At 38.8% G+C, this 24,113-nt stretch overlaps 1 protein-coding gene across 6 annotated transcripts in view; it reads left to right on the forward strand.

Moving 5' to 3' along the window:
* Positions 1-24,113, forward strand: part of CTNNA2 (catenin alpha 2) — a 1,081,323-nt gene that overhangs the window by 323,709 nt on the left and 733,501 nt on the right. For all 6 annotated transcript variants that reach the window (XM_025994443.2, XM_072767039.1, XM_025994441.2 and 3 more), the window contains 3 exons: positions 8,803-8,969; positions 19,166-19,285; positions 23,115-23,381. In XM_025994443.2, coding sequence (XP_025850228.1) covers positions 8,803-8,969; positions 19,166-19,285; positions 23,115-23,381 — 554 coding nt within the window. The remainder of the gene's footprint in view (positions 1-8,802; positions 8,970-19,165; positions 19,286-23,114; positions 23,382-24,113) is intronic.

The following is a 24,113-nucleotide window of genomic DNA, read 5'->3' on the forward strand; positions in this document are numbered from 1 at the left end:
AGTCACATTTCAATGACCAAGTACTGTATCAGTCTATTGACATTTCAGTGGGTTTTGATTTGTGGTTGTGGTTGTAAGAGAATAAAGACATAGAAACATTTATTGACTTAAGAATATAAATAAGTTCACAATATGCTTTTTATATAGACACTTACATATACAGGGTTATTGAAATTTTGGTCTCATTATATAAAAAATAATTTATTAGCTGCTTCTTTGGTTTACAAACCAACTTACAAGAGGCCTTCTTTAATTATATACTTGATATAGTACACTTATGTTAAAAATTTATTGTACAATGAAATTTACATGTTCATCAATTTCTTTTCCCTTTATTTTATAAAAATATCAAGTGACACTGGGTTCAATACTGATCCTCCATTCTCCATTTTTCTCTTAAGCTTAACACATCACTGTTTAATGTTTGCAAGTTTATGGTCTTTCACTGCATTTGAGCCTAAGATAATAATCACATTTTTGTGTCATATGGCTCTTGCTATATTTAACAGGTCCTTGCAAAGGTATCATTTGTGAAGTATGCCATATTGTAGCATGGTAATCTTTCTAGCTACAACAATGCAAAATTACCCTACACCCTCTCTTCCCAACCCAGGAAAAGGCTACAGCTGAAATAATTAAAATCCATACGCTTAATGATCTGTGCCTTCTGCAGGGTGGCACATTACTGTCTCTAACGATGTTTAATAGCTCATAACATTCAATACACTTAATCATCAATTACTGGCATTTGTAGTACTTTCGCATACTGAACATATCTTGATTGGGGGAAAATTGCATTGGAAGAGACTCAATTACCCACCTTGAAAAAAAAAAAAAAAAGGACACTGGGCCAGACTGAATGCGGATGCATAGTTGTCTTTGGAGCCGCTCAAGCCACTGAGGCAAGACCACAGGCCATGTGGTTATTTGGGATTTTGTTAGGTGAGGAGGAAGTTTTAATTTGCTTGTGTCACACTGTACTTTATAGGTCTCCCAACCACTTTGGGGCTATGGCCAGAAGCCCTGACTGAGATGTCAGGTAACTGCAAAGCTAGTCCCACCTAACCACCTGACCCTCCATGGGTCAATGGACAGTTAGTTTCTGTGTCTTTACGTTAACATGAGAGTAAGATGCTAAACAAGCCTGAAGAGGTCCTACCCAGATCAGCAACTCTCTAGTCTCATGGTCACACCAGGGACAATGAAACCATAAGCCTTTTGTCATTTTCCATGTAATTTCTTGTTTGCTGAGAGTTACCTAGAAAAACAAAGAAAGATGAAGAGCCCACAGAGTCCACTACCCTTGGTAGAATGATAAAGGAAAAAGCAGAATTCTCATTTTATGTTAATTACATGGATTTGATGTAGTTTTCATGTACCTACTTTTTATATATAAATATTTATTATTCATGTTAATTATTTTAATTATGGTGTTTATATAATATCATTAACTCTATATTAATATAAATTACATGTATAACATGCAGGCATATATTGTATTCATTTAATATTATAATTCATTATATATTAATTATTAGTATGCTATATAATTATTATAATTACATATGTTTATAGCATGTATAATTATATTTATATGCATATAAAGCTTTGTTTTCATATTTAGGCCAAATATTATTTTGCTTCTGGTAACAGAAGGACATGAACTGTGCCAGCACTTCTATAGATGCTCAGTGCTGGAAGTGACAGGATCTGCAGGAGGTAGCTTATTTTAATGCAGATTTTGCTTGAGAAAATACAAGATTTCATCATCTCTGAGCCTCAAAGAAAAATCTGGTTGTCGACCTTTCCTCTTAATCATGGATTTGAGTCATAACCACCCTGGGGTGAACTGAACACATTGCTCTCTCAAGTTCTTGATTATTTCCAAAAAAACTTTTAAGACTTTTTCCCTCTTGATAGCAAATGCTTATGTGGGCAAAACAGAGGAGAAGCAAACGAGTTGCTACTTCCACTATAACCTACCTTTCTGAAATGTTACAGCTTCCCTGCTGCTGGCTGACCTCACTAGACCAACCTAAAAAAAAAAAAAAAAGAAAAAAAAAGAAAAAGTAAGAAAATATTCATATTATGTCACTAATAAGTTCATAGCATTCAGGATTTTGTACTTTTTTCTTGCTTCAGCATTAGTTGGATAAGATATATAGATAGATAGATGATAGATAGATAGATAGATAGATAGATCTCTATCTATCTATCTATCTATTTATTTATTTGAGGTGGTGGGGAACCCAGGAGATGAGGGAGTAGATGGAAAGGGAGAATCTCAAGCAGACTCCCCACTGAGTCCAGGGACTGACAGGGGGCTGGATCTCAAGACGCTGAGATCATGACCTGAGCCAAAATCAAGAGTCTGATGCTTAACCATCTGAGTTACTTGGGTGCCCCAGGATATTTTTAAAACATAAAGTGCCAGACATGCCTTCCTTTGCTCTTTGCAGCATTCATTGAGTGACTCTACCCCATCAAATATATGTCAAGTACTAGGAATAAAGAAATCAATATGCTACAATTATGGTTTGTATCCAAAGCTTATAGTCTTGGCAAAGGGTTGAAGACTGAAACGGATGCAGCACAGGTAGTCATAAATCAGCCCTATTAAGAGACAATAGGGAGTGTTGGAGCCTGTGAATAATTGAAGAAATGACTTTATTTAGTTCTTACCTCGCCCTTCCTTCCTTTCTTCTTCATAATACTCTGCTAACTAAATAAAATAGTGTGCTAATTTTGAGCTCCTAATACCAATCCAGATGGAAATATGTAAACAAATAATTTTAATACAGTAAGTAGAATCTGAAGTTATTTCTAAATCACAATTATTAATAGCACAGACCCTAGAACCAGTATGGCTTTGAATGCGGGCTTTACCATTCACCAGCTGTTTGACCTTAGGCAAGTAATCTTTTGTGCTCTTCAGTTCCCTCAGGTGTAAATGGTGACAATGTAAGTATTTACTTCATCAGTTTCTCTTGAGAAGTAATTGAATTATAACGTATAAAGCTCTTCAAACAGAGCTTGGCGCACCATGAGCTCTAAATAAAAGAGACTATTCTTAATAGGAAGGAAACAAGGCAGCACATGTTAAGATATTAAGTCTGAATAGACACAACCTGATAGAATCTTAAAATGGAAGGAACCTTGAGTCACCTTGTGGGCACCATCAACTTGCTGCTGGAGTAAGCCCAGGAGAGAATGTTCCTCCATGTTTACTCATGCAGCTAGCTCAACTCATCCTTTCCTGTTACACCAGCCAACTCTGGATAATTTTATCAAGGGAGTGCTCAAAAAAGGAGCCAAGAGACAGAGTGTAATATGTCAAAATCTCCTCTGGTAACATTGTGACTTCCATGGTGTTCTCTACATTGACCATTCCTGGTGTTTTGTTTGTTCATTTGGTTTGTTTGATTTTTAAATTGGAAACTCTAATTGGCTTTATTAAGCATTTCATGAATTGGGCGCCATCCTATTTAACCAATAGAGAGATGCTCTCCACATTGACCATTCATTTAGCATTTCATTTGCTTTATCTCAAATGAAGATCTATATTTCCCACCACACCTCAAAAATGAGCTAACCACAGCAGAAGTGTTTTTTAAGCATTGCATTGCTTTATATAGTCTACAACATAATCAAAATGATAAAATATTCAGAAGATGTGCACTGTCCACTCGATTATCATTTAGAAATTCTGTTGTGTCTGTTCCTTCATTGTCTCTGTGTAGGTCTCAGTGAGGATGTACAGTTTGGGGAACAGAATTAGCCAAGAGTTTGTGAAACGGTGATTAGATATTAGACTTCACTAATCTTCCTTCTCTAAAAATATATTGCATTTTCTGCATTATAGTAGAGAGTCCATTTCTCAGGATCGTTTAAGATTTGTACCTCGAGGAAAATAGGTATGAAAAGGTTCTGAGGCAGCCATAGATTATTGTGAAAAGGGATCAAATCATAGCTAAGAGGGTTAGAACTTTTTGCTCTTTATCTCTCATCTTTTCTAGGAAGTCTACAATGGGAAAATATCAAGAACATGAACCATCAATTTATGCCAAATACTTGATCATACAAAATCTATGTAATTAAAGGAGAATTCATGTAACTAAAAAGAAGATGCAATTTTAGATGTAACATAACTGCTGGTTAAACATAGAAGCATAGAAAATATTCTGGAAGACAGCTTAATATTCTCTGAACCTGACTTTTCATCATACCCTCCCCGCCACTTCTCACAGTTTTCCAATAATTCATTTGTCAAGTATCTAAAGAGAGCTGCTTTTGCCTGCAGGCTCTTCCTTCAAAGGATGCACTACCTGGTATTCATGTTATTTTGGTTCATAATCTGCTTCTCAAATGACCTTTTCTACTCCTGAGACTGTCCTCTGCATCTTATCCCTCTCTTCTATGTATTACTTCTGTCCTGCATCATTCCACTTTTGAGTTGCTATTACCTCAAGTTTATTCACCATTATCTATCCATCCCAGTGTCTCCAGGGTAGTGTAAGAACCAGAACAAGCACCAATTTGAAAGCCAAGGACTCGAGCCATTGAGGGGGGGGGGTATTTTCTGCCCTAAAACAATAAATATTTTTATTGGGCAGACATTTTCCTGCTTCTAAATTATTGTATACGCAAGAGTGGAATCAACCAAAAAAAAAAAAAAAAAAAAAAAAAAAAAAGCACTTCCAAGCCTTTAACCATGAACTATTCTTATCATGGAGAGGACCAGCAGTAGTATTAATGACAATAATGAGTAAGCCCCCATTATGGGTAAAAGCTTGTGCTAGGGGCTTGGACTACATCACTTCTAACCTTTGACCCTAATGACAGTCCACAAGGCCTCTCTCATTAGTTTGGCTCCTGTTTTGCAGTTAAGATGACTGAAACACAAAGATTGAATAATCACTGAGTCTAATTTTTGGTAATGGTTGGGATGGAGTCAGAGTATGATCCTAGATCTTTGTGATTTTAAAGATTACTGATCTTTTGATCTATGACTTATATATGTATAGTTTTTAGAGCAATACTTTTTTTTAAAGATTGATTTATTTATTCATAGGAGACACACAGAGAGAGAGGCAGAACAGAGGCAGAGGGAGAAGCAGACTCTTCACAGGAGCCCGATGTGGGATTCGATCCCAGATCCCAGGATCACGACCTGAGCCGAAGGCAGCCGCCCAACCACTGAGCCACCCAGGCATCCCTAGAACAATATTTATATAATAAACCTTTATATAGAAGCATTATGTGCATATTAATTGTTATTATTTCCCTTTGGTCACTTATTTGGAGATGTTAATTTTTCTTCTTTCCATCAGGTGGTAGTAGCTTGGGAGACGAAAGACTACTATAGAAACCCTGCTCTGAGCTTAGGTCCATATCGAGTAATTGAGATTGAACACGATGTATATATAAAAGAAGCAGGCAGATCTGTTATCCTTTCTTCTTTGATCCCTTCCATCTCCTACACATGCATACTGTTTCTTAGCTAAACACTTTAGTCTTATAGAAAAAGCAGTTCCCTGGGAAAATAGCTAATTTTATCCTGATAAACTCGCTTATCATTGCATAACATAGATTTCCATTTTAATTCAGTAATCATAAAACTACAGGGATATAAAATTCATTTAAGTTGTAGTTGACTTCAGATTGCTTTTCCTTTAGAATCTTTAACAACATGAAATCATTTGTACCTCCTTAAAATAAGTTTTTAGTTGTAATTTAAATGGAATTAAATCATCTTCTATTTATCTTAGAATAATCTCAGAATTTCATATGAAATTTCCATTTGCAGAGTTACATTTACTTATGTGGGTCTCTCTCCTGTCAATCTTTCCTTCCCCCCTCCTCTCCTCTCTCACAGACATCTCTAGAGTTCCTTTCTGGGTTGGCTATTTGGAGGGCACTAGCTTGATTAGTCCCACCTGACAGCTCTATACTGCTGTGTTACTCATAACTTTGAAGCAGTATTGCTGACCAAATGGCCAGCACCTGTATTGAGTGGCATCATACTGATCCTCTATCTAAAAATCTAAACTTGAATATTTTTGATTAGGCATGGTTCCTCCACATGCTGAGGGATACAACTGGGCTTGCCTCCCAGGGCCTTTGTTTAGAGGGTAGCCCTACCTGAGTGAGTGACCTGCTGTTACTGTGGCTCATCTACCAACTTAACTTGCAGAATTTGGGATCAACCATGTGGGTTTATGTGCAGGATAAATCTCACCTTTCCTTGAATAAGTAGATTCATTTCAACAGCAGCTGCTCCACCTATTAATAGCATATACTGATATGTCCATCTTTATTTTTTTTAAGATTTTATTTATTTATTTATTTGAGAGAGAGAGAGAGAGCACAAGCAAGGGGAACAGCAGGCAGAGGGAGAGGGAAAAGCAGGCTCCCCGCTGAGCATGGAGCCTGAAGCAGGGCTTGATCCCAGGACCCTGACACCACAACCTGAGTCAAAGGCAGACACTTAACCACCTGAGCCACCCAGGCACTCCTGATACGTCCGTCTTTAGTTGTGGTGACCTTCTCAATATTTCATTAGATTCACCTACTGTTGTGTATGTTCTTTCCAGTTGCTCTGTTCAGAGTGAGAATGAGATTGTCTTCTCACAGCACGGATAGTCAGGGAGTTTTTTTTTTTTTTTTCAGGGTTCCGGGGGATGAGGAGGAGATTTATGTAATCCTGTAGCAAGGGTAGGACACCTAAAATTAAATATGTATTTCCTAATTACCCGCCTCTACCTTAAAGTTTATTTAGTCCTGAAGGGCCAGACATCTTGGAAGTTCATGTTTGTGCTATAGGGTAATGAATTGTTACATATCTCCCATGCTGTTATGTATCAAGCTATTTGTTTGTTTGTGCCTAGGCATTGAGACTAAACTGGTTGGCTATTTAACATGCTTATTGTCGATGGTAGCCTCTTTTAAAAATCTAACAGCACAATATATTTGCTGATGCACCTCATTTCCCAAATATGAAAAGTGTCCCTCTGAGGGTTTAAATAACTATAACATTGAGTGAATTATATTATATTCTGATCTGCTTGTGAAATGCTAAGAGGTGTTTTTCTTTTTTTCTCTTGTATCTTAGGATAAATTACAGGATGCACAGTCTTTCAATGATACAGTTGACTTTATTTAAATGAGCTAGGTTTTGATTAATAGATGAGAAGTAATCATTTCTATAAATAAAATATTGAATGAATTGTTTTACCCTAAATTAAATAATTGGTCATATTAACTCTATTCTTCAAGTTTATTTTTTTTAATTTTTATTTATTTATTTTTGATAGTCACAGAGAGAGAGAGAGAGACAGAGACACAGGCAGAGAGAGAAGCAGGCTCCATGCACCGGGACCCCAACGTGGGATTCGATCCCGGGTCTCCAGGATCACGCCCTGGGCCAAAGGCAGGCGCCAAACCGCTGCGCCACCCAGGGATCCCTCTTCAAGTTTATTGATGAAGCTTTTATTACCTCTGTGTACACCCTATGTGAAGCTGCATTATGCTGCCTCCCAGGCCCTTCTACCTCAGGTGATACCCAGTCCACTGGTAGAGGACCTGTGTCCTCCTAGTCAGTGATCACCTTTGTTTCCCACTCCTGGGTCCCTTTGTACAAATACTTCGTATTCACCAACAATTCCACCCTCTCTCTGGTCTCAAGTCTCTAAATTTGGTCTTTCTCTATTACAGATGTCATTAATATTTCCTTCCTCTCTGTGTCCTGTTTCTATTTTCCTGGTCCATCCAGGCCCTCATTATTGCTCCTCCCAGACTGTAATGAATTTGCCCTAATAACTAGTGTTTCTGCCCTAAGCTTGTCTACTTCAGTTTATTTTATGCAATGTCACCAAAATAAAAATCTATTAATGTCACTTCCCTCCCTGCCAAGAACACAGTTCGGATCTCTTTCACAGCTTTCCAAACGCTGCTGGCTCTCTTCTCTGTACCCCTTCCTCACTGTGCTTCCCACTTGACTGTAGTTCCTTACACTCAGTATCCTGCTCCAGCTTTCAGAGCCTGATGGGGTGTTCATGCTGCCAAGGGTGATCTTCCCGCCACAGTCTTTCTGGTGGACACCTCTTCGTTCTTCAAAGCCCATTAACATTGATGGCTTCTCCCCCAGCCTCACACTACATAAGTAAATCACTCCTCCTTCTTTGTCTTCATTCTCAATCATATGTGTATTGTGGCATGTAGTCACACATATGATGAGTATGTATTTGCATTATGTTTCCTTATTAGATTGTGGACCCCTTGAGACCAGGGCATCCTCAGTCACCTTTGTAATTCCACAGCTTAATAATAGCTGACATAGTATGGGTTTGTTGAACTGGTTCAATTCTCCTATAAATGTTCTCTATGTTAGAGAATAGCTTCTTAGCAGGGTATTAAAAGACTACATTTGGGGTATCTCTAAAGTCTATCATTGTCTGATTAGTTCAATTAAGAGTCCAGTGTTAATGAGGCCAAGGTTTTAGTTTCATTTCTCTGTGGAGCAGTTAACATTGTACCTCAACTGTCAGTAAGCTCAACTAGCTGCCTAGTAAATCCCATTGGTTCCAAGGGAAAGGGAAAGTGAGAATGATTTAGGTCAAATTCATTTCAACTATTAGGGAAATTGAATTAAATATATTTCTTATTGCTATTCAAAGCACAATTTCACATTTCTGTGTGAAACAAACATCCTATTTTGTCCACAGCTGCCGTCCACAGATCTTTAGGATTGCTAGCCTTTGAGCTTCCAGTCTACCCACGCGCCTCTCCATCTGTATTTTCCAGGTGAGACAATGCGCATCGCCTCTTCAGAGTTTGCTGATGACCCCTGCTCATCAGTGAAGCGTGGCACCATGGTGCGGGCCGCGAGGGCTTTGCTCTCAGCTGTAACGCGCTTACTCATCTTGGCGGACATGGCGGACGTCATGAGACTTTTATCTCATCTGAAAATTGTACGTATGTGGAACTTATCAAAACTTGCTCTATGGGGGTGGCAATGGTGACTATGTATATTAGAGCGTGAACTGAACTCATGATGTTTCACTGCTCACCAGCTCGCTTACTCACAAAAGTATTATGCCCTCCAATTTTTCTTTTTTTTCCTCCAATTTTTCTAATACTAAAATTATATTCAGTAATATACTCAAAAAGTTACAGAAGATTCACTTGAGTTTGGGTCTCTCCTTTACTTCTTGGAATGCAAAACAGTGTATTCTTTTAGGCTCCAGAGGCTGAGCATGGTGTACCTGCCTTGACCCTGTCTGGTAATTCAGATCAGTGCTGGTCCACGTGGTAATTCAGAGTGGGTCAGCTCTTCTGCTTAGCTAGCCAAATGACCACCTGTGCCCACCTTAATATGGATCATGTGTTAAATTACATTTTATTACCTGCTCCAGCCTTGCACTTTTGTAGACTTATGGACTTTGAACGTACCTTAGTCTGGCACATCTCATGGCTAAGGTCAATCTTGTTTCACCAGGCCTGGCATCTAACATAACTGGACTGGGTCTCTGGGCACTTACATGTCCCACTAACCTATAGACCCGTATTGTAAGTGCCTTCCTGGTCATAGTCCCTTGGTTTCTTTCAATTCTTTTGTTTCTAAAACAAGTGATGCTCTGTCAAAAAGTCTTGTATAGCATCTTACCTGAGCTGGCCCAAATAAAAGAGCTAAGATTCTAAGTTATAATATAAACTCCTTGATACTATTAAACATCTCCAATTCTAACACATCCAGCATGAGTTCCATGGTCATAAACCACAAAGCAAGGTAGAGCTCTTCCTGGCTTCTGTAAGGAGGGCTGAGGAGCCAAGGGGCGTAAAGCACAACCTGTTTGGGAGTTTCCTATCAGAATTTTCCGAGAATGGGCCTGAGGAAGCCAAGAAAGGCTCTTGTGGTTTGGATGAGGTGGGCACTATGAGGAGAGACTTTACCTATATCAGAGGGTACCAAGGGACAGTATGATGTTATGATTTGGTATAGTATTGACATGTACATGACATGTATATGATAGTATAATGTTATGATTCCACTGTGTAGCTTCTGGAATAATATTAACTTTAATATTGGCTTGATGTCCACTTGCCAACTGTGTTGCCATCTACCACATAACCTCCTTACATTTCAGACACTTGATCTGTTAATATGGAGCTGATGGCACTAAAGCCCTCAGAGTTGTGAGAGATTTAAAATGAGTTAAAATTCCTATGGAGCTTTTATCACAGAGTTGTGGTGCAAAGTAAGTGTGTGGTAAATGGCAGTGATGTTGCTATTTTCAGATCCCTGAAACCTCTTGCAGACCTCACTGGTGGCTGTCATCCCTGCCCTTCCAAGTGTGCTATATGCATCTTCTAAGCAACAGATTACTTTGTTCTCAAGTGTGTGGGAGAAAAAGTTTTGTTATCTTCCTTAACAGCCTGCTGAGTCTTCAGAGGCAACATTTTAAGAAAGATCTTCCCCCAGATGGACAATCTTCCTTTCCCAGGGTAGAAGAGGACTGAACCTAAAGAAATTAACTTTATGTCCTGTATGTTATTGTTCTGCGCCGTGGAAGGGCCCTGTTCAGTGATTCCTGGGGAGTGATGGCAGGCTGCACATTTTCCCTGAGCTGTCCACGGGCACAGAATGCTCGTGCATCCAGGATGCAATGTCGTACAGCACCAGTTCCTGCCTGTAATCCTGCCTTTCTACCCACTTGTTTTGACCAGTGCTGTCTACTGATAGTATCAGGGCAGCCTGTCATCATGTGGAGTCAACTGTATTGTTTTCCCTACGCAGCAGATTAAGGGAAGCTTAAAAAAAAAAAAAAAAAAGGGTTTAGCACAAAGTCATGGAAAGGTCAACCCAGCAATATTAAGTAGTTCAGTCAGACTGTCAGTAGTAAAATTAAAAATAATGGTGGACTAAATAACGCATTTGTTGTACTTAGAGCACAGCCTCTGTAGCAGCAGTGATGGAATGTTGCCATCTTGTGGACTGAACAGGAACTGCAGTGTCCGGGCTGCCCCACTCAGGCGGTGGGTTCAGGTCAGCCAGGGTTTCCTATCATGGGGCTGTTGTCCCCCACACTCTCACAAAAACAAAACAAAACAAAACAAAACAAAAAAACCACCATGTGTCGACAATCCATTGCAATTGAACATGGTGTCAAATTCTACTTTAGCTTTTCCTTCTTTTCCAGAAAAGCACATTCTCTCATGAACAAAAGAGAGCTGTCTGCAAGCATCTATTCATTTGTTTTTAACTCAGATGAAGAAAATATCTTTATGTGTTTAGATGGAGCAGGTTGGAAATGACCATCTACACCTTTTTTAAGGCTTTTTCCAGATGAATTATATTTTTAAAGATTTCATTTATTTTTAAATATTTTATTTATTCATGAGAGACACACAGAGAGAGGCAGAGACACAGGCAGAGGGAGAAGCAGGTTCTCTGTGGGAAGATGGTGCAGGACTTGATCCCAGAACCCCAGGATCACGACCTGAGCCAAAGGCAGACGCTCAACCACTGAGCCACCTGGGTGTCCTGGCTTTTTTTAAAACAAACAAACAAACAAACAAACATGAGTTTCCTTACCACATGGATAATAAAACATAGGTAAGAAAACATGACAGATGATTTTCCATAAAAGTAGTGACTCCATTTTCTTTTGGTTCAGATGATTGAATAGTACCCTATATGAGTCTGTAGCTTCCTGCCGTGGTAACCTTTTTTTTACCTTTAAGCATTATGCATTTTACCTTTTTATCTCTTAGGCCATATGCCAAATTTTTATTGCTCTCCTTTCCAGATAATGATATTTTCTCATTTCTGAATAGCTTACAGGAACACAGAGGGACTTGCCTTATTAGAAACTTATATTCATGTTTTTTCATCAATAATTCACTGAGTAGATAATGGATAATCAGTTTATTTTCCTAAAATACCTGCTCTCATTCTCTGCCCTGCACCCCAAAAAGTAATTGTCAGCAAATTGAGTAGTCATGAGCAAATATAATCCACACCAGAAAAATGAGTAAAGAATTACTGTGGAGAGCAGCCCGGGTGCTCAGTGGTTTGGCGCCTGCCTTCAGCCCGGGGCATGATCCTGAAGACCCAGGATCGAGTCCCACATCAGGCTCCCAGGATGGAGCCTGCTTCTCCCTCTGCCTGTGTCTCTGACACACACACACTCTCTCTCTCTCAAGAATAAATAAATAAAAATCTTAAAAAAAAAAAGAATTACTGTTGAGATGGTGTGATTAGCAGGGCAAAGGGGCTTTGCATTCTGCTACCCTAAAATTATGTTCAGAAACCTAATGTTTACAAGACTGCTAAAGAGCCTGTCTTTTCATATAACATGCAAATATTCTAGTAGCTCATACTAAGCTACTTGTTTTATTATGCACGTATTTGTATGGGCTTTAATGTAGAGCTCCTTTTTAAACATCTTAAGGATTCTCAAGACTGAAGAAGGTCTTCTCTACTGTTGTTGTTTTAAATTCTGGACAATAGTGGTTGAATAGTGGGTGACATATAGTTCAAAGCTTGGTTATCACCCAGGTGGGAATTTGATGTTCCTGAGCAAAGCTAAAGTAATCATTTGCACATCAGACATCATTAAAAAATACTGAATTATAATCACTTTCATTGTTGCAGTTGCTGTGAGTGATTCCCTAGCCAGACATCTGATGTATCCTGCAATCAGCTAACATTGTCAGTGTGTTAGGTTGATTGATATGTGGCACTTCAGACTTTTCACGGAATCCCACATTGCAATTGATGATCATGAAGAGGGATATTTATTTTCCCTAGACTCTGAATTAATGTAATCAGATTGTATTGTCAATTCTTAGTATCGGTGATGACATTGCACACACAAACTCATCTTGACATGTATGTGTCAGAGAAAACAACCCCCCTTTTTTCTATCCTCAGGCTAGGTCCTGGAATAATGATATTCTTGATTATCTCAGACTTTCTCTCTAAAGGTGGAGTGGCAAAATAGAAAAACAATCACCCCTTAATCAGTTTCCCAGAAAAGTTAGATTACCTTCATAGCAATCAGAGGCCAGATCTAATGCTGCTGCCCCCTTGTTTGGGAGGCATTGATGAGGCAGGGTGACTTTAACATTACCTGTGCTTTTTGTGACATTAGCATAAAATAGTGTTGTGTGTCCTTAGTAATGGATTATTTCTTGATAGTTGCCTGTTTAGTCCTACAGCTCTAATGTAGAGCTTGTGTTTGAAGAATAGCAGTCAGTCGAGGTAAAATAGACTTGTCTGTTATTATAAAGAGAGAAATTATTGCCCAGGTTTTTTAATTAAAAATTTATTTATTTATTTGAGAGAGAGAGAGCGAGAGAGAGAGAGAGAGCAAGCACATGTGCAGGGGGAAGGGCAGAGACAGGAGATAGAAATAATTGAGCCAACTCCTCGCTGAACATGGATCCAGATGTCGGGCTCGATCCCACGATCATGACCTGAGCTAAGATCAAGAGTCAAACACCTAACTGACTGAGGCCATTCCAGCGCCCCCTTAGAATATCTTCTCTGTCAGAGCTATTGTGGCATTTAACTAGGTTGCAACTAGGTTGTTTGGAATTTATTTGTGTATCTAGTTATCATTTCAAGAAATGCTTATTGGATGCCAACTATATACAACGCACTGTGCTTAGATAGCTTAAAGGTGAATAAGTCTCAGCCCCTGCCTTCAAAGCTTTATAGGCTACTGGGGGACACATTAAGAAAGAAAGCCGTGCAAGTTGGGAAAATGTGCATATTGCTGTAATCTCACCTATAATGATAGAAAATCATAATAATTAGGATGTTTTCCAGTTTAAATAACAGAAACCCAACTCAACTTGGTACTTTAAAAAGGGAATATATTGGGTCACCAAACTAAGAAGTCTAGAGGCATTTAGATTCAGGCAAGTCTTGATCAAGGTACAAAAATATGACAAGAACCATGTTTCTATCTCCTTTTCTTCACTAAGGGCCCTCTTATCTACAGGTGTTTTCTCACAGTCTCAAGATAGCTAGCTGCTAACCATTTTCAAGATTTTCCTCTTCTAGACTAAGGATAGCATGAAAGAGTAAATTCTCTTCCCTGGTAGCTCAAAATGAAAGTTCTACAGTCTTGTTAGGTCTGTTGACTTGTGAATTAGGTGCTTATCTCTGAGTTAATTATTTAGAGAGGGAAGGAGATGTGCTGATTTTTAAAATTTGGTTAGCACTTATTCCTTTCCTTCACTATCCCCTAAGCCCCATATAGGATCAGTTCAACCAAATTATAGTGGTGGTCATTTGAAGATAATATAAGGAAGGGTGGGGACGCCAGGGTGGCTCAGTGGTTGAGCGTCTGCCTTTGGCTCAGGGCGTGAACCTGGGGTCTGGGATCGAGTCTGCATTGGGTTCCCTGCGAGGAGCCTGCTTCTCCTCTGCCTATGTCTCTGCCTCTCTCTGTGTGTCTCCCAGGAATAAATCAATAAATCAATAAATAATCTTTAAAAAGAAATGAGGAAGGGTGATGTGGCTGGGAGAAGGAGGTCTCAGGATTGAGTCTCATTAAATTGAATGAGATTTATCTTTCCCAGACCAATTTCTTGGATTAGATTGAACAGGTTGGGGTCACAAGCCCAAGCCTAAGCTGGGGCCTAAAAGTTGAGGGTGACTGGAAATAAGTTGGTCCCATTAGGAGAGTTGGGGGATGTATCATTCTGTGCAATAATAAGATTGAAACTACACAGTGATTTCAGCAAGGAGAGTTTATTATGAGGAATAATTAACTCCAATAGCAGATTAGAGTCATAAGAGACCGAGTAACAAAAAGAGAACTCTAAAAAACATAAGGATGGCAAATACAAGGAGCAGCTGTCACCCCAAAGACTGAGATACAGTGCTTCAGGGAGACCTTCCCCATCACCCTGAGCCAGGGCCAAGAATAGATCTTCCTACATCTTCACTTGATGACAGAGAGATTACTGAGGTGCCACACAAGCTAATAGAACTTGCTGGAAATCTGCCCTTAGGGCATCAAGGAAAAATGCTCATTGAGAGGTGTCTCACTAGGAGCATTCCACTATAGCATCATCCAAAGTGGACCATGCTAAGGGAAGCTGCTGGCCACCTAGTGGTGAAGAGGCTACTTCTGCTGTAGAACTTTTGGAGGGAGCATACCAAAACCAAGAAACAAAACCTTTCCCTCCTCCATTGCCAACCAGCACTCTCTATTAACGAGGCTTAACATCATGCCAAATGGGAAAGGAGTAATATTTAAAAGGCCTAGCCATGTTTTGACAGAGCAGATAGAGGTGTGAATTTGGATTTGATAACTAGCCCAGGGAAAGAGTAGTTAGTGAATGCAAAGGGAGTGCTCATGTCATAAGAAAGAAGATATATTCAAGTCAGACAATAGACATCAGCTACAGAGAGCTTCACAAACCAAGGGAAAGAACAAAGGCATGAGAGCAAGAGAAGCGATTTGGGGTATTTTCAATAATATAATTGATTCTGTCTTGTTGGAGCATAGAGGGCAGGGTGGGAGAGGCACTAAGAAAGTTGGACAGGGAGATACATGTGCCTCAGAGAACATGATGATTCATTTGGGCTCTATGTGTAGATTATAGAGAGCCATCAAGTAGCCATCAAGTAGGTAGCCATCAAGAAACATTAAAATCAGAGCTGTGATTTAGATAAATAATTTTGGTAGCAATGTGGAAAAACAATTAGAAGAGAGATGAGTCCAAATAAGGAAACTGATGAAGAGACCATTGAGATTATCCAGGCTAATGAATAAAAGAAAAGCTGGGTGAAGTCAATGGCAGGGTGTATTGTGAAAGGGAGGCCGATTTTAAAAATATTAAAGAGGTGGGATGACTAAAACCCAGAGACTTATCAGATGGGGCAAGGCTCTTTGTATTTGTAACCGGTTGATCAGTAGAATCCAAACCCAAACTCCCATCCACTTTATAAACCTATCCTTTTCTGGGAAACTGAGACAACAGAGCTGGGGAGTTAAAAGCATGAACTCTAGAGCAAACTATCTTGGTTTAGACCCAGGGTCCCCTACTCACTTGCTGTGAGGCCTTTCAGGAAGCCTCTGTATACTCTGACTTCAGTCTCTCTCCCATAAAGTAAAAAATAAAATAAAATAAAATAAAATAAAATAAAATAAAATAAAATAAAATAAAATAATAAAAGGACAACTATCAATTGCAAAGGGCTGTTTTCTGGGACGAAATTAGGTATATGTAAGCCATTTAGAACAGTGTCTGGTACATCTCATAAGTACTCAATGACACTGACAAGTGTTATTTTTTCTTGCATCAGCTGAAAATAACTTTGGAAATATAAGCTATATTACTGTTGTGCTTCATTAAACATGACACTTTAAGAATATATGACGCTAGCATTTAATCATTCTTGCTTTCTGATGAAATCATTTTCTTGTTAACAAGAAAACAAAATTTAATCAGGAGGGGCAGCTTATCAAGGAAAAAGACTATCTAATCAAGAAGGCCAGCTTTAGGAGGCAGAGACATAAAATATGATGATACTGAGATACCAGTGGCCAAACCAGAGTACATGGCTAACAAGTAAAGTAATAAGATGTAGAATCTTATATCCACTCATGTATTAACTTAGGCAACTACTATTTCCAAGGTATTTAATTTTTTTTTTTTTAAGTAGCCATGCCCAGCATCGAACCCATTGTAGGGCTTGAACTCAGTACCCTGAGATCAAGACCTGAGCTGAGATTGAGTCAGAGGTTGCTTAACCAATAGGTGCCCCCAATATAATATTTTTAATTTAGTGATAAAACCAGATGCTTAATAAGAGAGTTATATGTGACTTATTAAATACTTTCATCAATGTCGCTTAAAATCCTCTCAACTCAATATCCTTATTAGGACCCTGGAATGAGGTCAATCTGTCCCAGTTGAATTAGGATCGTTAGGCCAATGATACATAGCCATGGTATGGATGGCTTACATGGATCACAAGGCAGACAAATGGCATAGCTGGGGTTCAGACAAGAGCAGCCTGACTCACAGCCCTCCTCACACATACTGACTTAGATCTAACACTGTGGGGTGCAGAGAGGTAGAGAAAATTTTTGGGAAAAGTGGCCCAGGCTCTTCTTCTGTAAAAGAACTGCTTTTTTGGTGTTTGTTTGGCTTATATGGAGTCAACTTCCTTTAATCCAGACATCCAGAAAGAAAAAGATTTTTGGCTCTATTCAAAAATAAAAGCTTGAGAAGTCCAAATGAATATAAAAATCAAAAGTGCCTGGTGACTCTCTTTCTCTCTTTTTTTTCGCCTTCATATCCCTTCAGCAATCCCATTTGTCTTCTCTCACTGCCCGCCACCCCCCCCCAACTTTGGGCCCATTTCTTCCATGTTTCTATGGTGAGAACTTTCTACTAGGTGACCTCTAAGATCCTTCTAGATTAAAACTCTAAGTATGGCTAAGTTGACCTGGAGTCTTGACAGACTCCATCATTGGTGTTTCTCAAAAAACCAAAACTTGATTGAATTAGAAACATAAATTCAACCTAGCATCTGGATTCTTCAAAGAAAATCAATGAGAAAATGTTAGGTGTAACACAATACTCCAAAGTGGTCTGATTAGTAATGGGTAAGAAGACAGTTTTTATATATATTAGAACAAATCCAAGATTTAGCTCCCTCAGAGATAATTATTTTGCTCTTCCCTGGAACCAGTTTTTATGTCCTCAGGAAAGATTTACAGTTTAAATAAGCAGCAGGAACAAATTTACTGCCAAGAGCTGTCCTCTAAGTGATGCTGTTGATAGCCATGTTAAGATAATTATAAATCTATTTAGGAAGTGAGACATTACTGATTAGTTGTTTTAAAGAGTTTGAGGTATGATATTCTAATTAAACTATGAAAATGCTTTATATGGCCCATGAAAATGTAACTTGATTTGAGTCTCTAAAAAAGCATCCTTACACACAACAGTTCTTTTTCCAGTGATACTTGTGGCTTTCTACATTGTCAAACAATGAACTCCCTGTATGTTTTCTTTTGATTTGCCTCAAACTACAAGAACTAATCAGAATTCTGTGGTAGGCCCCCATTTTCTCCATTTCACATTACTGTTTCTAAGCTGCCTGTTCTTTTTTCTATTCTATCAAAAGCCTGCACTAGTGGAAGCCTCTCTACTAGGCTCCCTTTTCCTATAGAAGAACTTTTGATTTTGCAAACACCTGCCTGTGTCTTATTCACTCAAATTTTGTTCTTGGTTATTTCCTCTGATAAAATTGTTCCTACAATAATGCAGCGTGACTGACAATGATGTAGTCGGTTACTTCATAATATCTTAATTTTAATTGAGGCCACAGGTGTTATAGTCTTAAATCATTGCCAGCTGTGGAAATCTTCACCATGTTAAAGTTAAAATCATTCTGGAGAGGAGAGCTTAGTACCTCCCATTCCTCAAGTCATTCATAAAGGACTTCTTAGTGAAATTCATAACTGAAGTGCAGGGTCTCTCTGGAAAAGTTTCAGGACACAGTTGGCAGGAATTTGGAAGCAGGACACATCATTAGGAAGGTGTGCTTGATGCCACCTTCAGCTGCAACAAAACTTCAAATTCTCTTGCTTTTTCCAGATTCAGTAGCTCCTCTTTATAGTGGATGGCAAGGTATAGACTCAGCTTACAAGAACAGTCCCTTTAGTTCTGGCTTCCGAGGTGTTGACAAGAGGTGTGGTTACAGATTCAAGTGTGCTCAAATTTATAGGAGTTCCTTCAGATTTTGTTGAAGCACTTTCTCCTCCGAAGATTTCTAGAATTTGTTTTCAAATTCCATATTTTCTTCTTGGATCTATTTTCCTGTATGTTTCTACTTGAAGTTAGAAGTCTGTATTCCTAAAAAAAAAAAAAAAAAAGCAGTCTATATTCCTTATCAGAATCATAACCCAGTAAAATAGTCAATATAGTTCAAATGCTCCAAGAGTTCTGCAGCTGTCTCACAGGTACAAAGTATTCTGTGTATCATGAATAAATATTCTGATTATAAATGCTTATCAGGGGTACTTCTATTTTATTTAAATACTAATTGTTGATTTTTTTTACAATTACAATTTCCAATGTGTTTAATATTTCAGTTCTATCCATTTATAAGTGTTTCTTATTACCTCAGGTGGAAGAGGCCCTGGAAGCTGTAAAAAATGCTACAAATGAGCAAGACCTTGCAAATCGCTTTAAAGAGTTTGGGAAAGAAATGGTGAAACTTAACTATGTAGCAGCAAGAAGACAACAGGTGGGAGAAGTTTTGGAAAATGTGTGTTTAAGTAACTTCCTAGCTTTATAGGCCTGAACAACAGATCAACCTCATCTGCTGGTTATCAAAGTATCAAATGCTTTCAGAACCTATGATCAAAAAAGGCTGTGTCCTACATGGGCCAGTTTTCATACCATTGTGGACCCTGGGGTACTCTCGGGCCCCTGCCTACCTAGAATAGGTCACTGGGCTCCTGTCTGACTGATGGGGACCATTCTAACCTTTTTACAACTGTAGGAAAAACTCCCCAGTTGAAAAAAAAATAGCAAACTTTTGTGTGGTGCTACGGATGCTCTCTGAACACCACCTCTTTACTTGCCTTACTTTTTATTTCCTAGCCCCATAGACACCACAATGCATATGCAGCATGTTGAGTGAAACCTTTATGAAAGCCAGGAAGACAATGCAAATAAAATCAAGGAAAGGTAGAAAGAGAAATGGGGGGGGGGGGGTATAGGATATAACACAGGTGAGTGTGAGTTACTTTGATGAAGGTGGCTCACATGGAATCTTGTGTCTCCCTTTAAAGATAGCAGCTCTACATATTAAGTGCCATTAGAGTTTTGTTCTCAAGGGTATGTTTTTTTTTATTTTTTCCCTAGGAAAAAAACCTCTTCAAATGTGGAGAGGTCAGTTAAAATCCTTTCCACCCATCCTCTTGACTGTTCCTAGAATTCAACATTTGGGGGCAATTCCTAATGCCTTAAGATTGTCTATGACCAATAAGAAAGTTCCATTCAACAAACATGTGTTTAGTGTTCATCTCTGACACGTTGAAGGAATACTGGTACTATAAATTTGATGAAGATATAGTTCCTGCCCCTAAAATGCTTACAATACTTTTTTGTGTGAGAGACAGAGATGTGATTTTAGATGATGATATTTAAGTATTTTGTAATTAGCAGAATTCAAGTGGAATCTTGTGTAATAGTCCAAAATATAAGATGGGTGGAGTGAAGTTACTCTGAAGCACATATGTGAGACCAAAAAACTACTTAGCTTATTTCAACAGCTGAAAAGAAAAAAGAGAAAATTGAATCTTGATCCTAGTGAACCGAAGGGACAATTGGCAAGAAAGGTAGGGCGCTAGAAATTCAGTCATGGAAAATTTTTGGATTTTAAGTGGGTGGGTAGTATTTGAATAGTTCAAAGTATGGCATCAGGGTCTCAAATTTACATTTTAATATTTTAGATATGCTGAACAAAGGAGAGTAGAAGAGTAGAGAGCAGCTATAGTTGGGAGGGGCTGATGTCTAGGTGAGAGATGGTCTTGATGAGTTGGTAGTGGTGGAAATGAAGAAGATTTATTTTGAAAATCGAGCTCTGAGGACCTGATGTTAAATTAGATGTGTCAGGTTAGAAAGTGGCAACAACCAGTTGAGTTCTAAGGTTCTGGTTTGAGCAAATGGGTAGATGGTGAATTTATAGAGATGGAGAAAACTGGGACAGTTGGGTATGGAAATTAAGATTTCATATTTAGATACATTGACTTTTGAGATGCTTGTGAGCTATCCATGTAAAAATGTCAAATAGAAGAGAGATGTGGGTTGGAGATGGAAACACCAGTCATCAGTATATATAGCTGGGTATTAAAATCAATGAGAATGTATGAGATATTTATATAATACCCACACATATAATTTATTTCATTAATACCTTGTTTTTAATTAACTGCTAAACTCTTCCAAGAAAATTTAGGGGAAAATATAGAATTGGAAGAAGGAAAAACACACATAACACTCTACCACTCAGGGGAAAAAATGGTGCAATTTTGGTATAATGCCTTTTAGTTATTTATCTTCATACTGTATTTATAATCCTACTTTTTATATAAATAGGCATATTGTGTTCTGCTTTTTCATTTGTCTTGTAAATATTATCTATTTTTATTGAAAACTATTATATCCACATCTATCAAATAGATGCTTCAGTCGTTTACTTAACAAATTTATAATTCAACATTTAGATTGTTTGCATGTTTTTTATGTAATTAACAAATTTTTCCTCAGATATTTGTATGGAGAGACTCCATCCATCTCTCACTTCCACGTTTAGATTTTTTTTTTTACAAGTATAGTATAAAGTAACATATGCACTTTCCAGACCCCTGTTCTGGAAGTTAAAAAGGCCCTTCATTACTAGTCAGGAGAAACTTACTTTCAGTGCCTAGATTATTGCCTAGCATATAGAACACACTCAGGTGTTGGTTGCCTATTTGTGTTCATGCCAAGACTAAAAATAACCCCAAATTAGAAATCACGTTGAGGGCAACCCCGGTGGTGCAGCAGTTTGGCACCGCCTGCAGCCTGGGGTGTGATCCTGGAGACCCGGAATCGAGTCCTACGTCGGGCTCCCTGCATGGAGCCTGCTTCTACCTCTGCCTGTGTCTCTGCCTCTCTCTCTGTGTGTCTATGAATAAATAAATAAAATCTAAAAAAAAAAAATCACGTTGACTGACATGAATTTGTTAGTACATAAACAAAAAAGGACAGTTGGTTCATTAATTGTTACTTAGTGTCAATTTGTCTTTACAGTCCTAGATAAAAAATATAATGTGCCTCTCTGATGATTATTTTGACCAATAAAAGAGAGGATGTCATTGTTGCCAAGCCATTTATGTACTACAGACTGAATGAACAAATAGAAATTGAACCCCAGTGGTTCAAATAACCTTTAATGATAATTTGTTTTTTTTTTTTAATTATTTATTTTTGATAGTCATACAGAGAGAGAGAGAGAGGCAGAGACACAGGCAGAGGGAGAAGCAGGCTCCATGCACTGGGAGCCCGACGTGGGATTCGATCCCGGGTCTCCAGGATCGCGCCCTGGGCCAAAGGCAGGTGCCAAACCGCTGCGCCACCCAGGGATCCCTTTAATGATAATTTGAAGCTGGAAAAAAAATTCTGAGATTTTTCCTCAGCTGGCAATCCTACATAGTGTCAGAGAGCAGCACTGTCTTTAACATTTCTATAAATGATGTGAACATTTTCTTAACAATATTCCTTAAAGCTGAAGATCAAAAGACTCCCCACTGGTGGTATTTTGACAGCCCAACTAGGAAGACAAATCATCTTTGGTCTTTTTTTATTCCCTAAACTCAATGACTGAGCTGCCATTAAAGGTATCTTAAAAAAAAAAAAAAAAAAAAAAAAACTATTCCAGAAATGATAATGAAGAGGCAGTGATGGGCTAAGCAAAACTCAGAAGAGTCTGATTGCCAATGTTTGTAATTGTAATTGAATAGGGAGGCAAGCAGTAGCAGAGACTGAAGTTTGGGTTTTCTATCTGCTGAGAACAACACTGTTCCACGCAAGCTACTGACAAGGTAGCTTGGTTTTTACATTTTTCCCAACCATATTTGAGTGCCTTTTATGAGCCAAACACTGCTAATGAGTTAAGAGCTGCTAAGCAAGATAGACAAGGCTTCCTGCTATCAGTAGACAAAATACAGGAGGGAAACATGTTCAAGTAAATGTAATAAAGTATAATAAATTTTGATGAAAGGAGGGGATAGGGGCTTGTGGGAGCAGATAGAAGGGAGTATAGCTTAGGAAACTGGATGGAGTATGCTCCAAGAGGATGGGCCATGTCAGGTGAAAGGGTAGGTAGAGGAGGGGTATTCAGGTATCTCATACAGAAAGAATATTATATGCAAAGTCCTGGCATCTAGAGTAAGCACAGGGGAGAATAGATAGTTTATAAAACTCAGTATGGTTTATAAAACTTAGTTTGTGACTCTAAGTTCTAGAACAAATGCTTTTGTGGCAAACTTCGTGGATGTGACAAGTTTCCTATTTTGCGTGCACAGGAGCTGAAGGACCCTCACTGTCGGGATGAGATGGCAGCTGCCCGAGGGGCTCTGAAGAAAAATGCCACGATGCTGTACACAGCCTCCCAAGCATTTCTCCGCCACCCGGATGTTGCTGCCACGAGAGCCAATCGAGATTATGTGTTTAAACAAGTCCAGGAGGCCATTGCTGGCATCTCCAATGCTGCTCAAGCTACCTCGCCCACTGATGAAGCCAAAGGCCACACAGGCATCGGCGAGCTGGCTGCAGCTCTGAATGAGTTTGATGTAAGTATCCCAGTGATGCACACAGAGGAGTATACACTTGCATTGAAAGAAATTATTTGGGGATGAAGGGCCACAATAGTATACATGGATTTACCCTTCTTCAAGGCTTGTGATAATAAGGTGAACTACATAATGTGTTTGTTATTAGGAATCCAGCATAGGGGCAGAGCCTAGTTTTCTTGTATTTTAAGGATCTTACAACTGTGTTTAAGAGGACCTGATCTTATGCAAGCAGAAACCCCGTAAACTCTTAGTTTCCTATACCACTAGTTATTTTTGCGACAGTTCATCATGTGGATGATTAAAAGGACTAATGTCATAGGCAGTGTAGGTTTAGATTGCCTCTATGTTACACTGGGTGAAGTGTCTTCTTCAGTGTCTTCCTTTTAAATCTATGACATACTCTGTTGTCCTCTGATCCCACATGGGATCCTTGTCTCTCTAGAATCAGCTCCTCTGGGTAGCACCCCCTGTTGGACCCATGAATGACCCACATTCTGCACCCACTGTTTCTGGGGTTGTGTCTCAATGAGGGAAACAATGGGAGGATGGCATCAAAGTGAATGAGAGGGATGCATGTAATTAATACCCCTTACTTTCCTTGGGTCAGGCTATAGGCCCACCTATAGGAAGCTGGAATTCATCTGAGTTCATCCTGTATTCAGTGTGAGAGCCTACATGTGTTGTGAGAGCTACCAAGATTTAAAAGAATCTTTTTTTCTTTAAAGATTC

This window comes from Vulpes vulpes, chromosome 8 (genome assembly GCF_048418805.1).
Source record: "Vulpes vulpes isolate BD-2025 chromosome 8, VulVul3, whole genome shotgun sequence".
Taxonomy (NCBI): Eukaryota; Metazoa; Chordata; class Mammalia; order Carnivora; family Canidae; genus Vulpes; species Vulpes vulpes.